The sequence below is a fragment of the Harpegnathos saltator genome, unplaced genomic scaffold, assembly GCF_003227715.2.
Source record: "Harpegnathos saltator strain DR-91 unplaced genomic scaffold, Hsal_v8.6 scaffold562, whole genome shotgun sequence".
Lineage (NCBI taxonomy): Eukaryota > Metazoa > Arthropoda > Insecta > Hymenoptera > Formicidae > Harpegnathos > Harpegnathos saltator.
This window is the reverse complement of record NW_020230385.1, coordinates 287876-303488: the sequence shown is the minus strand read 5'-3', so window position 1 is coordinate 303488 and position 15613 is coordinate 287876. Positions and strand designations below refer to the sequence as shown.

The 15613-nt window shown below is 38.4% G+C and overlaps 1 protein-coding gene across 2 annotated transcripts; it reads right to left on the bottom strand.

Annotated features, from left to right (window-relative positions):
• Positions 1-2379: 2379 nt before the first annotated feature.
• Positions 2380-11761, bottom strand: LOC105188895 (RING finger protein 121). 2 transcript variants are annotated; one of them, XM_011150596.2, is made up of 8 exons: positions 11593-11761; positions 11295-11329; positions 11003-11144; positions 10766-10920; positions 10465-10693; positions 10117-10352; positions 9677-9793; positions 2380-3659 (listed from the first exon to the last, which is right to left on the bottom strand). In XM_011150596.2, exons 1-8 carry the CDS (start codon positions 11629-11631, stop codon positions 3599-3601), a joined length of 1014 nt encoding a protein of 337 aa, XP_011148898.1. In that variant the 5' UTR covers positions 11632-11761; the 3' UTR covers positions 2380-3598. The 2 variants fall into 2 exon arrangements, with proteins under 2 accessions (XP_011148898.1, XP_011148899.1); XM_011150597.2 differs by lacking the exon at positions 2380-3659 and having other exon boundaries at positions 9068-9793.
• Positions 11762-15613: the final 3852 nt, after the last annotated feature.

Genomic DNA, 15613 nt, shown 5'->3' with positions numbered 1-15613 from the left:
AAGAAACAGAAAAACGATACGACGTTGAAAAAAAAGTCCTGTACTCGAGTTAACTTTACGCTTAGCGCATGTTTCCTTCGAGCGCAAGAGCCGCGGGAGAGCCCCCGTCCCGCCCATTCGTCCTTCTTGCGACTCGCGGGACGATGGACGAGAACTCGTTCAGCCGAGTCCGACGACGGAGATGATCGGGCAAAAACGCCGCGGTGGATTTTCAGCCGCTCGGATTGTAGCCATCTTCGATCAAGTCGCCGGAGATTGGTGCGCGATTGTTTAACGGGGACTGTCACACGGATCGATTTTGTCAATCCGCAATCTCAGTTTTGCACTTTTTAGCTTATCTCTTTTCGCCTTTCTTTGCCAAGGTGTTTCCAAACGTTTTCGCATTCTTGGAATTACTCGAACGTGAACGTATTTTTATTTATTTTTGCCAGAAAAACAGAAATATCCAAGAGACAAAGGCTCATACTTTGAATTCCCTTTTATCGTTAAAAATGACTGTAGAAATGGCTTGTAAGCCTTCTGATTGGCTGTAAATTACTTTTAGAGTCACTTTTAGTGATGAAAGAGAATTCAGAATATGAGCGAAAAATTATCTGCAAATGTGGACACTTCGTCATCTTAAAATTAATTGGCTCTAAGACACAGTGGGAGTTTGTTAAAGAAAAGAAAATAAAACGCGCCTATCATAAAAAGCACGATCTTGATCCTCCACTTGCTGAGGATGTCCGAGTAGGTGCGACAGGTCTCCGACGGCTGTTCCACTCGTGCAAATTCCCAATTCTCGCCGGTGATGTTAAATTTCGAAAGATTCGAGCGAAGAAGAGCAGACTGGGATTCTCGGCGCGGCTCATCGCGGGAAGGTGCAAAATTTATTATTGTTATGCCGGATCGCGGTCGGCAGCCGCGATCGACACGCGACTAAGAAAAAGCAATACTTCGTAACTATCGTGTATGTCTTGAACGCCGTTAAAGGCCGGCGGTAGAACGAGAGACGATAGAACATGTCAAAAGTGAGGAGAGAGCGTGAGGAAGAATGCGTGAGGAATTTGCACGAACGAGAGTGAGAGAGATATAGAGAGAGAGAGAGAGAGAGAGAGAGAGAGAGAGAGAGAGAGAGAGAGATATTATATATAAAAATTAATATATATATATATATAAATATAAATATATAAATATGCGAGTTGCGTACGTAACGATAGTTATCGCGAGGGGAAAGGAAGAGGAAGTCCGTGCGCTTTGTTTCCGTTCTTTTTATATGTACAGGCGAGCCGAGGCCGCGTTCGTCGGACGCGCTCGTCGCGCTTCTTTCTATGAACGCCGGTGAACAACTGCGACGGTCGCGCGATATAGTTTTTTTTCTTTTGTACATATTACATAGCGAGAGCGAAAGCTGAACACGATATACGTTGCGTTCCGTTGACGTCTCGCGTGACGTCTCGCCGGGGCGCCTCTCGGCCGCTCGAGCGACCGCGACCGATGATCGAGATACCGCGGCTACCTCGGCGACGGCTTGCCGCGCATGTACGACGAACGCTCAAGTTCTCCGAGGACTTTCGTCCTGACGACGCGCGTCAGCGTTCACCGTATCGTCCGCGGCGCACGGGTCGACGCGTCGCGAGGGGAATCTCCGTTATCGCTCGCGGGGGAGAAGGAGAGGGAGAGAGGGGGACAGAGAGGTAGGAAAACGTCACGTAGGAAAAAAAAGGCCACAATCGTGCGCGACATCGGTGTTGTTGATTTAGGGTACCTACAATTATCCGTAGCGACAGTAGTTTCGTACACCCGTGGCCGTGGAAGAGAGGAATCATCTCACCTAGCGAGACCTTTATACTTTCATACACGAGGACGACGGTCAATTTCACGGACGAAGAGGAAAACGTCAAGCGACTGAGGGAACCCTACCCTGGCACTCACTCTCGGCATCGGCGTGACGGCGAACGCGGCATCTGGGGGTCGGGGCCGGCCAACGCGACTCCCCTCCCCCCTCCGCGGCGACCGCCGGCACCGCCGGCCGGCGACGACAACACGCTCGCCCGTTCGTCTCTGTACTTTTTTCTTTTCGTTTTTCGTGAACTTGTACATATTAATTGCGATCATTATGTAAATAATCTTAAACATGTACACGCATACTCACGTACATACACATACACACACACACACACATGCGTCGTACGTACCCGCACGCACGTACGCACGCACATACACACGCACGCACGCACGCACGCACGCACGAACGCACGCACGCACACGCGCGCGCGCGTGAGCGCGAACGCGACGCGAGCGCGTGCCGGCGCGGGAGGTTTATTTTAAAGACATCATGATTTATATATATATATATACAAGAAATATATATATATAAATATATATATATATATATTACCATGTAATGATATATTTAACAGTAAGGTGACATATTCTATACTCTTACACGCTAAGTACTCAATAAATATATCTATAAAATTTCCCCGTGTTTGTGTGAATGTCTGCCCCTGGACCCATCCCGACGATCCCGTCGTATCGTGGCGTCTGAACCATCCAAGCCAAAAACATACAAGTGAATAAATCGATAAATATGTAAATGTATATATATATATATATATATATACACGTGTGCGTATACATTTCACATATATATATGTTTACATATTTATATTTATATCGAACAACATTAAACCTCTGTTTGTCGGACCCGTTGAAGGGATTACCGTTAAGTGTGTTCTCACCCCCTCCCCCTCTGTTACCACCCACCCCGTCCCACGGCCGCAAAGTAATTTATCCCACGCATAAGTCGCGAGGAGGAGCTTTAGACTATAAGTGTATACAAACGAGTATATATGTAAATACAAGTACATATATGAATATACATGCGCGGTGATACTACGATATTCTCGCGACGGGTCCGATGTCCGACGAGTACCTATGGTGAGATACGTGATGTGATGAAAGTTGTTTTTCTATCGATAATGATGCTAATAATAATAACAATAACAACAATAACGAAAGTTAATTAAAGTCTTTTAGTAACATCACTGGCAAGTTGTTGTCATTGTTCTCTCTCTCTTATTACGCCCACACACAGCGTACGTTGGACTCTACGCGCGTCCAACGCGATCACACATCCTTCCCCACAGACCCGCGCGAAATGGAGGAGAGAAGCTCTCAGAGTCCGTTCAGTTACCGAACGCGGACCAAGCGAAAGCTCGCCAACGAGAAGCGATATCTCCGGAGCCGAGAACGTTGGCTATCGGGCTATTCGTTTAGAACTCGATCAAGACATTGCTGCAACGTTGCAGCAATATTGCTACAACTTTCTTGAGTTCATGTTTAAGCAACATTGTTGCAACGTTGCAGCAATATTACTGCAACTTCTGCGCTGCATGGGGTGGAAACTTTTCCTCTGTAGCAATCGTTTTGCTCCTACAGCCGAATTTTCACTTGGTCCCGCGCACGGTGGCAGAAGATCGATCGACACAAACCGAGATTCTCCTTCCGTGGAGAGATGCAGCAGCCCTCCGCTTTCGAATCGCTTGCTCGCTTGCGTGAATAGGAATACTTATCTGCCAGCTGCTAAACTACACGACAATATGGCGCACACTCGCTAATTGCTCACAACGGGCGTCATCTCGGACGGATCCACCTCCTCATGCGTATCTGTTACTCTGGAAAAATTATAAAAATGTGAAAGGGAAGGAACAGAATCGCGGCTGGATGCGAGTTGTTGGAAAGTGTAAGCAAGCTATTGACTGTGCTCGGAGAGATTGGGGGAGACGTCGCTGCTCGTCGGCTACGAAACGAACGCTAAGAGACGCGCGTTGAGGCTGCTGCTGTTTCTTTCGTAAAGAAAAAAAAGTGAGAACGCAAGAAATTCTTGCAAAATAAAAGTAAAAGTAAAAAGACACGTCCATCGAGTGACGCTTGCATTCAATTTTGTTCTTTCGCTCTCACAAGCAATAAATAACTAAAATTAACGCGACGTGCAACCGTGCGATTTTTGTAATTATTCTACCTTTTTGCGTCTCTTCTGCCACGTTAATTTTGCAGTTCTTTATCGATTGTTAGAGCAAAGAGAAAAGCATTTTGCTGACCTACTCGATCGATAGCGAGTCTCATTTTCTAGATGTATCTTTTTACCTCAATTTTACTTTGCAAGAACTTTTAGCGTGTACTTTCTCATTTCTGCCGTTATCAATCAAGGTGAGGAAACAAGAGTCTTAAATCTTTGGTTGCTTCCAGGATTATTTTATATTTCGAAAGATCAGTTAACCCTCTCACTGTTAGTGGGAAGTATACTTCCCACCTTTTCTTGATTCAATTTTGCGTTGTATATCACATAATTTTGAAGAACTAATCGGGAATTTGAGTTCTCCAAATAACTGAATAGTTGTTCAACATACTGCAATAGGTTTTTATATCCAATTATTCATTTGTGATTATTTATAACAAATCAAAGTTGAAAAAAAATGCTTTTTTTAGGGAAAAATCAATTCCTCGGAGAGTATTGAATGTAGAGGTCTGAAATTTTCACCAAATATTTTTCTGATGCTGTACAAAAACATATATTTTTTTCAGTATTTTTTTGCAGGTTAGATTTTTTTTTATAAACAAATATTTCTACAAAAACGGCCGAAATTTGATTTTTTTGCACTTTTTAGCTCTATTTTTCTAGTTTTTTCATTCTATATCTCCATCTCTTATCCATACTATCAATATTAATACTCAAAAATGAATGTTTAATCTCTAGTAAGCATAAATATGCGGTATTGAACATTTTCCCACATAAATTTTTTCCAGCTCGACCGAGTTCCATCGTCTAGAATCATGTTCTTATTACGGCCTGGTCATTATTTAATAATTGGAATTTTCATTAATTTTATACATCATGATCGCCATATTGAGTCCGCCATTTTGAATTTTGCAAATCAGACTTTAGATTCGTAATCAGCGATCCAAAAAACGTAGGACTACCAAATATTTTAATAATTTTCTCAAGGGAAGTTAATTCAGCAGTGAAAGGGTTAATATTGTTCATCAGCTTTATCAGCTGATATCATTGCCTGAATTTGTGACGAAAGAAGCCCGTCTCTTATCCAAAAATAAGTCCTTATTTCCCGTTAAGTAATCTTGCTTCCATCTTGGTTCTTTGAACAATATTGAATGGAGTCTTTCGCCTCTTAACGATAACGTTATTTGCCGCAAGAAAATAAACGATTAACGACGGGTTAATTGAGTTAATGGTGATACAAAGCCATACAAACCATATTATTCTCTAATTCAAACAAACATGATGGTTTACCCTCCAGGAAGACCCAAAGGATGAGGTTTTATCTCTGCAGGGGAGTGATCAGAATAAAGGGTGTCCCAAAATTCACGCAAGAAGTAATTTTGATAGAAAACACACGTTTATAATTAAAAATTGTAAATTTTTTATTGATTCATAAAGTATACAGTATAGGATTATGTATGGAATAACATATCGGGTAAATGGCCTCCACGGCTTTGCTGGCACATATGCACTCTTTTGTTGAAATTTTCCATGACCGTTTTGCATAAATGCGGCTGAATTTCGTTGATACAGCGCTCAATTTCCTCCTTCAAGGCGTGGGTGGTCGTGGGTGGTTGTTGGCATAAACCTTAGACTTCAAAAAACCCCAAAGAAAAAAGTCCAACGGCGTGAAATCGCATGACCTGATCAGCAAAACGGGAAATTACACGACCAGGAAATGACTCATGCAGTAATTGAATTGTTTCTCGGGCTGTATGGCATGTGGCACCGTCTTGTTGAAACCACATGTCGTCCACATCCATATCTTGCAATTTAGGCGCAAAAAACTGGGTTATCATGTCGCGATAGCGAGCACCATTAACTGTTATTGCCTGACCAGCCGCATTTTCGAAGAAGAATGGTCCGATGATGCCTCCAGCCCAAAATCCGCACAAAACAGTGACACGTTGTGGATGCATTTGTTTCTCAACAATCATTCGTGGATTTTCTGAACCCCAAATGCGACAATTTTGTACGAAAATTGCGAACTGTAGCTGCCAAACTTTCATTATTCTTAAAACATTGCTCAACAATGAAAACGCGTCGTTCTTTCGTGTAGCACTCCATTTAAAAAACCCTGAACTGTCGGCTGTCACGCTGTCGTTTTTTGTCGTTGGCAACACTTTACCGCACAAATGGCGCAAAATTCAAATCTTGCGTGAATTTTGGGACACCCTTTACAAACACTACGTAACACGGAGGAATTGAATACTACGTCTAAATACGTTGCTTTGTACACAATTTTTATTGGAAAACAAGTGTTCTTAACAATGCCGTTGCTCTTTACAAACAGTCAGACGTTTCTCATCGTGTGTGTTTACGCGGTATATTCTCAGTGTGGAGGCGACTATGGGAGAAATATATGCTACGTTCCCATTCATTCTGTTATTCTCACTCTGAAGACGTACAGTACAGAGATTCTGCACTTGCTACAATCAGCAACAGAACCAAAAGTGACAGTGATATATCAGGAGTGTGATTCAGTTTCGAGGGTTTCTTTTTGATCAAAAGCTGATTTACTTAAATAAGATAATGAACGAATACCTTAACCCCTTGCACTATGAGTTAAGTCGCGACAGCACGTGCCAAAGTCGGTGATAAAGTTGCATCTGTATAATGCCCAGTCTACATAAATCGCAAGTCGCAAAACGCAAATCGCAGACGCAAGAACATTGACCAAAACATGTAAAAATTGAATCACGAGTCTCACTTGTGTTTCTTATGTTTGGCCTGCAAAACATATCACAAGTCTCACACGATATTATAGGAGAAGGTGTTAATCAATATACTTTCCGTCGTTTCCTACAACTTTTTTCCCATTTTTCTGGCAAGAGATGGTTTCCGCGTCGACAAAAAGATTCTTTTTTGGAGTTGATCCAATTTACAACAAATCTTCGTACTTGTTTAAAGTTGTAAAAATGTGTATCCTCTAGAGCATGTTGCGTCGAGCGGAACAATTAATAATCCGATAAAGCAATGTCTGGAGAATGCACGCGGGGTGCAGTAAGACTTCCCATTTCAGCTCTAATAGCGTTCGCTTCACTGATAATGCAATATGTGGTCGAGCATTGTCATGAAAAAGGATCACTTTGCGTCGTTAACTCGCAACTGGTGATCATTTTTGGTCTAATGCTCGCTTCAATTTATATAATTGTTGTCGATAACGATCAGCGATGACAGTTTCATTCGGATTCAACAGTTCATAGTATACAACACCTTCTTGATCCCACCAAATACACAGCAATACCTTTGAATCATGGATATTGCGCCTCAAAATTGATGTTGCTGGCTAGTATGGATCAATCCAGGATTTTTTTCGTGTGAGATTATCGAAATAAATCCATTTTTCATCCCCAGTAACAATTCAATACAAAAAACTCTTCATGTTTTGTCGATCAACGAAATACAAATGTTCAATCGGTTCGCAATGGCATTTTCCAATATTTGATGTGGAACCCATTTTACTTCTTTGTAAATCTTTCCCGTATCATGTGAACGTTTTGCACGATCAACGCTCAATCCTCTGGCAAGTTTTGAAATGGATTGCGCTGGATTTTCGCCCAATAATGCTTGCAAATTTGCATTTTCAGCTTTTTTGCTTGTTCCGGACAATCTTTGTCTTTAACGTTAAAATCACCACTTTTGAATCGTCTAAACCATTATTAACATGCCTTAATTGACAGAGCAACATCACCATAATTTTCTATCAGAATTCTATGATCTTCAGCCGCCGTTTTCTTCTGATTAAAAGCAAAAGCAACGCGTATCGAAAATGCTCTTTAGGAAGCTCCATTGTTAAGATGATGTTAACACAATTTTTATTGCGTCTATTGTTATTGTTAGTAAATAACTAAATATCATGGATTAATATTAAAGCATTAAGAAACAATAGCTGTGATTGGAATGTCTTCGATCAAATTGACATTAGTGCCATCTATTGCAAAACCCTCAAAACTAAATTACACTCCTAATAATATATATTTTTGATGTTTCTCTCCCTTAAAGTAAATCTTAAGCCAAACGAGTCTCTTCAAAAGCCTTTGCTGTAGATTCGATTTACAATAAAAACATGATATGTCTCGCTAACTGACAACATTATCGATATTAATTAGTGTTTCGTGCTAGAAACAAGAATTCAAAGAATGAGTGAACTGAAGAACGGAAATATTAAATATTTCGCGATTGCTCGTTTATGTTATATGTGTGCACGGAATTGTAATCATCTGACTCGCTGTGTGTTTGAATAAAAAAGTGCTGCTGTATACTCGATCATGGTAAAACTATCGATTTTTAAGAAAATAGTGTACAAGTGCTAGATGAGACACTGTTTTCGAATTATCACAAATAATTCATATTTATTAGATAGAGCAACGATCTCTTTGACTCTCTTTGACGACTTGATCGACATCGTGCGTTTTGCACTGCCAGTAACAAAACGTTATCGGCGAGAAATCATTGAGACCATGTGAAAGAAAATATGTACATATTTTACAATGGCTATTCGAACTTTAAACTGATGTCCCTTGTACATATCCGCGTAGATCATAACATATATCTTGCGAGTTACGATCCGGATATTTCTCGATAAAGCAAAATTTGGAAGTAGCACACTCACGATACATTTAGGAATGTGTATTCTTTATTAGTAGGAAGCTATTAGTAGAACACAATGCAAAACGGAACGTATATTTTACAAGTCAATGATAGAAATTCAAAATGCATCATTGTAACATGATATTTGATTGGTTATATTACTTAATGACTGATGTAATACTGATAGATAATACCACCCGAACGCGTATTATCAGCTAATTATTTCACGAGCGATGCACCAAAAAACAATGCTATACCGAATGATTTAATCCTTCTCATGTCCCTTTATAAAACATGATTCATACAAGTGTTCTCTCTCTCTCTCTCTCTCCCTCTCCCTCTCTCCCTCTCCCTCTCCCTCTCTCTCTCTCTCTCTCCCTCTCCCTCTCTCTCTCTCTCTCTCTCTCTCCCTCTCCCTCTCCCTCTCTCTCTCTCTCTCTCTCTCTCTCTCTCTCTCTCTCTCTCTCTCTCTCTCTCCACACATAATTTTCTCAATCTGCGTACACAGGATCGTTAGAAAATATATAAAAATATCACCATATATATCTTACAGCTCGCTTCGTGCCGAAATAGACCCCAACGATTCGTTTTATGTAACGCGTTTTCCTTTTTTTTCTTTCGTCGGGAAATATATTTATGTTACATTAATTCGAGACCTAATACTTCTTTCCGTATTATGAGAAAGATTCTCGTATAAAGAATTTTTTTTTTGGGTTAACGAGTTAATGTGTTTCTATTGAGATACATTCTCATTCTATTATTTTATTATTGCAATACTAGGTATAGAGCTCTCACGGAATTAACGCGACGTTATCAATGACGTAACTTAGCACTTAGACATGAGCAGGATTAGTTAATTGGTACGGGCATTGTATCTCCTAATGCTTCTTCTCTTATAACAAAAATAACTGAGTCAATCTGCATGTACAGACACGGTAATGATCAGACGAATAAATTAATAATTATCAGATGTTGCGGAATAAAACACTATAACAGTGCAACGGTAAGAACAGTTGGTTCTTCATTAATAATGTTACTTACTCAAGGCCCAGTGCCCAAATGATACCTTGAACAAGGAACATAATTAAAGGTTGCCAAGCAACAAGCCACCTTAACCAATCCAGCAAATGGCCGTATAAAACATGAGGCCGTTGCCAACTATGTCATGATTTAAGGTATATACGCTGAATAAATTAACGTTAACCCCTTGCACTCGAGAGGCAACTCAGTCGCCACTAGGTTTTCTGTTAGCTGTAAGAAGTTTGTTAAAATTCGCAAAATCGTCGAGAGTCACCTCTCGAGTGCAGAGTTAAATTTTAGACGACTTTTTCGCTAGGGCAAATTAGCAACTCTAGACGATTCTGCGAATATCTGACAAACTCCTTACAGCTAACATAAAACCCAGTGGCGACTGGAGAGTCGCCTCCCGAGGCCAAAGGATTAAACACCGTCGTCACTCTTGATATTGTGGAAAAGGATACGGATTACGAAACATCTTCGTCAAATCGACTTTCTCCTTACAATAGGGACAAGTCTGCTTCTTCCCGACGATACACCAGCCTCTGATGCAAAATTCGTGGAAAACATGTCCACAGTTGAGTTTGTAGACATTTTCGATCACACCTTCCTCGTACTCAGAAATTAAGAACTTATTACCACATACCGCACAAACATTTGGCTCCAGAGTTCTGGTTGGCATGCCACCTGGAGCATAATACTGAAAATCATATTAAACAATATCAAATCGTATACGCGATACTATTGCATGACAGTGTAATGAATGTTAACTTATAATCAAGTTTAATTCTGATAACATAATTCTGACATACCCCGATATGTGATGCCATTGAGTCGGCACATATTTCGGCAACATCCCTTCCCAGTACTCCAAAATAAAGCCCATAAAATAAAAGCAAGATGCCCCAATCCATCCAAATGTGAGGTTTCACATCAAATACAAGATTTACACCAAAGAATGTAAGTAACGTCATAACATAACCAGCTATGCCTAGTGCATAACTGAGTTTATAAATAAAATAGAACCATTTGTATACTAGCCTGCAAAAATACTGCATTACTGCATTACTTTATACTTATTGATTATATAATATTATTTATTGCACAATATACCTTGGTGTTGTACCTTTTACTGGCTCTTCAGTTGCTTTTCTTACTACTAGACATGTTATACAAGAAATTAAAAGCCACAAAAATACAAATCTTAACCAGTAATTCTTTAAACTTATTCCAAATGGAATAATCCACATGCCTAGTAATGTTGTAAACTGCAAGAATAAATAATATATTTATATATATACACATTTCTCCTTCTCCAAGTACTTTTATTTAATAAATACCAATTATTACCTGATATGATTTAAAGTGTCTTTTCTTCCATTCAACTAATACAAGTTGTGCTACTGCTAACGTTACAAATAATATAAGCATCATTTCTGCATGCATAGATTCGTGACCTCGATGTTTTTCGTGCATCTTTATATGCTCTACCCTGAAAAAGAAGTTTAATGGAATTTTCATTAATATATTTATGTATGTGTATGTTTCTATATATTTATATATATTTTTTACCAATCACAAATATTACAGAATATATACCAGTGTTATGAGATTCTTATATTACTGTGATTTCATAATTTACCTCATTTTTTCTTCCACAGTCAATTCTGCTTCACTCTAGAAACAAAGAATATTAGATTGTAGTTGTAGGATTATAAACAATAGCCTATAGTCTAAACTAATGTGCATAATTCCTCTAAATGCTACAATTATCATCGATCGTAAGTCATTCTACTTAATGCAAAGATGACGTTTATCAAACTAATTGTTACATACATGAACTGACTTGCATGATTGACGTGTTTGAAGGTTACATTTTCAAGCACACGTAGCACGTACTTATTGTGCGTCGAGAAAAATCTATTAAAATAAACACTTACTTTATTTGGCATCTGATGTATATCCTTTATTAAATCCATATCCAGTTATCGCATAAAGAAATAGGAATTTATTACAAATTGATACTAGAAGCGGCTAACACGTCGCAAACACATTTCAAGCCGCATTGACGTCGTGTAAAGAGCCAACAATATTCTACCAATGTGAAATTCGAGGTTCGATATTTTGCCGAATCGATCATCGCGTGTAATATTCAACAAATTGTAATTTTTACATAAAATTGTATCAACGAAACGGATCAACAAGACAGATTTCTGCAATCCAAAATCTCATATTTTCCAAATATAATATTTAATTATGTTTTATGATATTACACGAATATAGATCGGGGCCTGGTAAACACACTAAATTCTTGATAAAGTTTGTTGAGTTGTACCGGGCAAACGAGCAATTATTCGCTAATGAAGTTTATATATTTTAACAACGTGGACCATGTTCTTTAATTTGCGCATATACCGATTGCAATGTAATATTCTTTTCACACATTAATTTAATGTTAAAATGAAAACTCCAATTTAGCTTTAGTGGCTCACAGGAAATGAATGATCAAACGTATGACATTCATTAAAAAATGAACAGAAACCTTAAAGTTTCCTCTTTAAAATATTTTTCGGACTTTTTATAAAAAGTAAATGTTTGATGTGAAAAGTCAATCAGAATAAGTTCAAGTTAAAAATTGTACAATGGCCATTTCACATTTAGCTCGATTCATGTGGCTGAAATATAATAATTATATTATAATTTGAACGCCTTTAAAAATTAGTGACTTCAAGATGTAAAATTCTGTTAAACATACTTCAATAACGTCATTTTTACTGAAGTTATAGCCCATTGAATTTTGCCTATTTTTCATGATAGCATGAAAGAACATTAGATTCCCTTTACGGTTTGCTATTCAATCATGAAATTCGTAAAAAAGAAACATCGTCTTTTGTTGTTAAAACATAGAACTTAAAAATAAAAGTACCAATTGTTAAGTTGTTAAACTTAAAAATATAAGAATTTTCTAATTTACTGTTGAATCGTAAAATTCGAACATAAAGTAGGTCCAATTTGTCACTGAGTTGTACTACGACTTTGATTCTTTGGTATAAAATCACTAGCCACTATATAAAATACTACAATCCGTGAAATCCATTATTATGCTCGTTTTTAACAACCTTGGTTAAATTAACCGGCTAGTTATTCCAACTAAATTGGCCAATCGCATTTGTCGTTAATTAGAATTGACAATCGTGATTGGTTAATTCCGATGAAATAACTAGCCGATTAAATTAACCACAGTTGGTAGAAACGGGCATTAGTCGTAAATCGCAAAGTCGCAAGCAAATTGATCAATCACAGTCGACTGATTTCCTTTCGATAGAAGAATAATAAACTGTGATTGGTCAATTTGCGTGGGACCTTAGGACTAATGAATAGGCTAATCTTGTAAACAGAACGTCACACGCTTGTCATGCGGCAGGAGTTGGCTAGGGAATATTGCGGTGTCCAATCAACGTCCTGCATGCCCCATGTTTTGTAACTATTTTCGGATAAGCAAGATGTCGATTGGATACCGTGATATTTCCTAGTCAATTTCCGCCGCGCGCCGTGTGGTAAAAGGGAAGAGCAAGCAACAAGGAATTAAATATAAGGAATTAACAATAGGGAATTAAATTTCGATCTATGAAAAGTCATGCTTTCACATGCGTTCACACAAAGGAAAAAGGAATTGGGATGTGGAACACGTTGAAATTCTTTTTCTTATAATTTGTGTATTTAATAGTTAAATAAATTAACTATTAAAGCCATAAGCATGGCTTTCCATAGATTGAAATTAAATTTCCTATCGCTAATTCCTTGTTTCTTTTTTAAAGATGCGTACTAGCTCACATTTTCACATCATGAAGACGAACAATAAGTCGAATGACATATATATAACTAGACCAAACATTCCTTCGAGGAGAGTGAAGCCGGAAGTTCGCAGTTTACGACAGAATGAGAACGTTGCACGGCATCAAACCTCTTTTAAGCTAACGGCACACGGTGCTTGTTTTCGTGCTGGATTGCTTGCTGGATGAAAATACTGCGATCTGATTGGTACATTTCCGAAGATGGATGGAAATGCACCAATCAGAACGCAGTATTTTTATCTAGCAAGCAATCCAGCACGAAAACAAGCACCGTGTGCCGCTGGCTTTACTTTATCCTATAGGGCCAGAGCACAGACTTCTGCATAACGCATAATACACAACGCATAAGAGAATCAACCAATCAGAGTTCTTCATTTCTGTCCTGAGGAGGAAAATGAAGGAAACTAATTGGTTTATTCTCTTATGTGTTATGTATTATGTGTTATGCAAAAGCCTGTGCTCTTGCCCATAGACTGTCAAAAGTAATACGGCGTACGACTACATAAATCATGTGAACGTTGAATGCAAATATATATATATATCATTAGCAAGTCAAATATATATTATAAGCATAAATAATTAATAATTACTTAATATGTAGACTTACTTATATCGATATCATATATTTTTCTGATAAATATTTTAATATGTTACATATACTGTTTTCCTAAAGTTGTTTACTGTCAAACTTATTGTGATTAGTACTTTCTCATTCTGTTTTACAGCTATCAAACGTTTACGAACGAACGTGAATAATGTGAATGTTGAATGCGAATATATACATTTGCATTGAATCGTGTAAACATTAAGTACATGAAATATATATTAGAAAAATAAATATCAGAATAATACAATAGCGAAAACTGCTCAATGTAGATATATATCTTTGCACTCAATGTTCACATAACTTACATGATTCGTACCGCGCCATACTGCTTTTGACAGTCTATGTCTATAGGATAGAGTAAGAAGGGTTTGATGCCGTGCAACGTTCTCACTCTGTCGTAAACTGCCAATGGCTGCGTTCAGTAGAACAAAATGATCAGTGAGCGCTTGGTGATTATTGTCTGTGATTGGAGCATTCTTTTAGATTCTTCATAGACCCAGAAGTATTTACCAATCAGGAGCGAGAATCACTAAGCGCTCACTGATCACTTTGGCTGCGTTCCGTTTCACGCATCGAGCGTATCGATCGTAACCAATGCGTTGCGCGCATTGATATCGTTCCGTTTTCGTTAATGCGCCTATGCACTTTTGGAAACGGAACGACTTTTGATGCGTTTGATGTGAAAGGAAAAATGGATGCTACCATGGTCACAATGGACATCGAAACATTGACAACAATAGCCTTATTTTCATTAGTGAATGATAACAACAGAATTAGCAGCAGTAGTAGCAGTAGTAGTAGTGAGTCTATATTTTATCAAGAAATCTTGATCTGTAGAAAAATATTCACACACATGCATTAATTTAAAAATTAAATTGTTTCTAAAACTTAAAAATTTCAATTTTACCTTTCGATGCTCTTAACGCGATCTCTTTTTCGAGAAACATAGTGATCATTTCGTTATCCACTAATACGGGGAATTCAACTTTGTCGACTCTGTCCATTGTACGTATCTGTGATTATCTGTATGTTTAAAATAAAAAAATATCAGTATGTTAAATATATCAGTCGTCACGTCACGTTGTCAGTATTTAGATAGGGTTATATAAAAGATTATAAATACTAATCTGCGCATGCCCACATCAACTGCTTCTAGTCCGAGCTGTAGTAACTGATGCGTGCTTAATGCGATAGAGGTGGGGGGATTCTAGGGAATTCTATACGCCACCAATGCACGCATTAGCTGAAACGGAGCGGTTCTCGATGCAGTTAATGCGCTCGATGCGTGAAACGGAACGGACCCTTTGTTCTGCTGAACGCAGCTAATGTTCACAAGTTACATAACTTAATATCAATGCTGATGACTTATTATGCACGCAATAATTTTCTCCAAGTTTCTCAAATTCATTGTTCGCATTAAATTAATAATATTACTCATCTTGCATTCATTCCTCATGGATGGAATGCCATGTTCCGGATAAATCCGAGACGAGCAGAAAT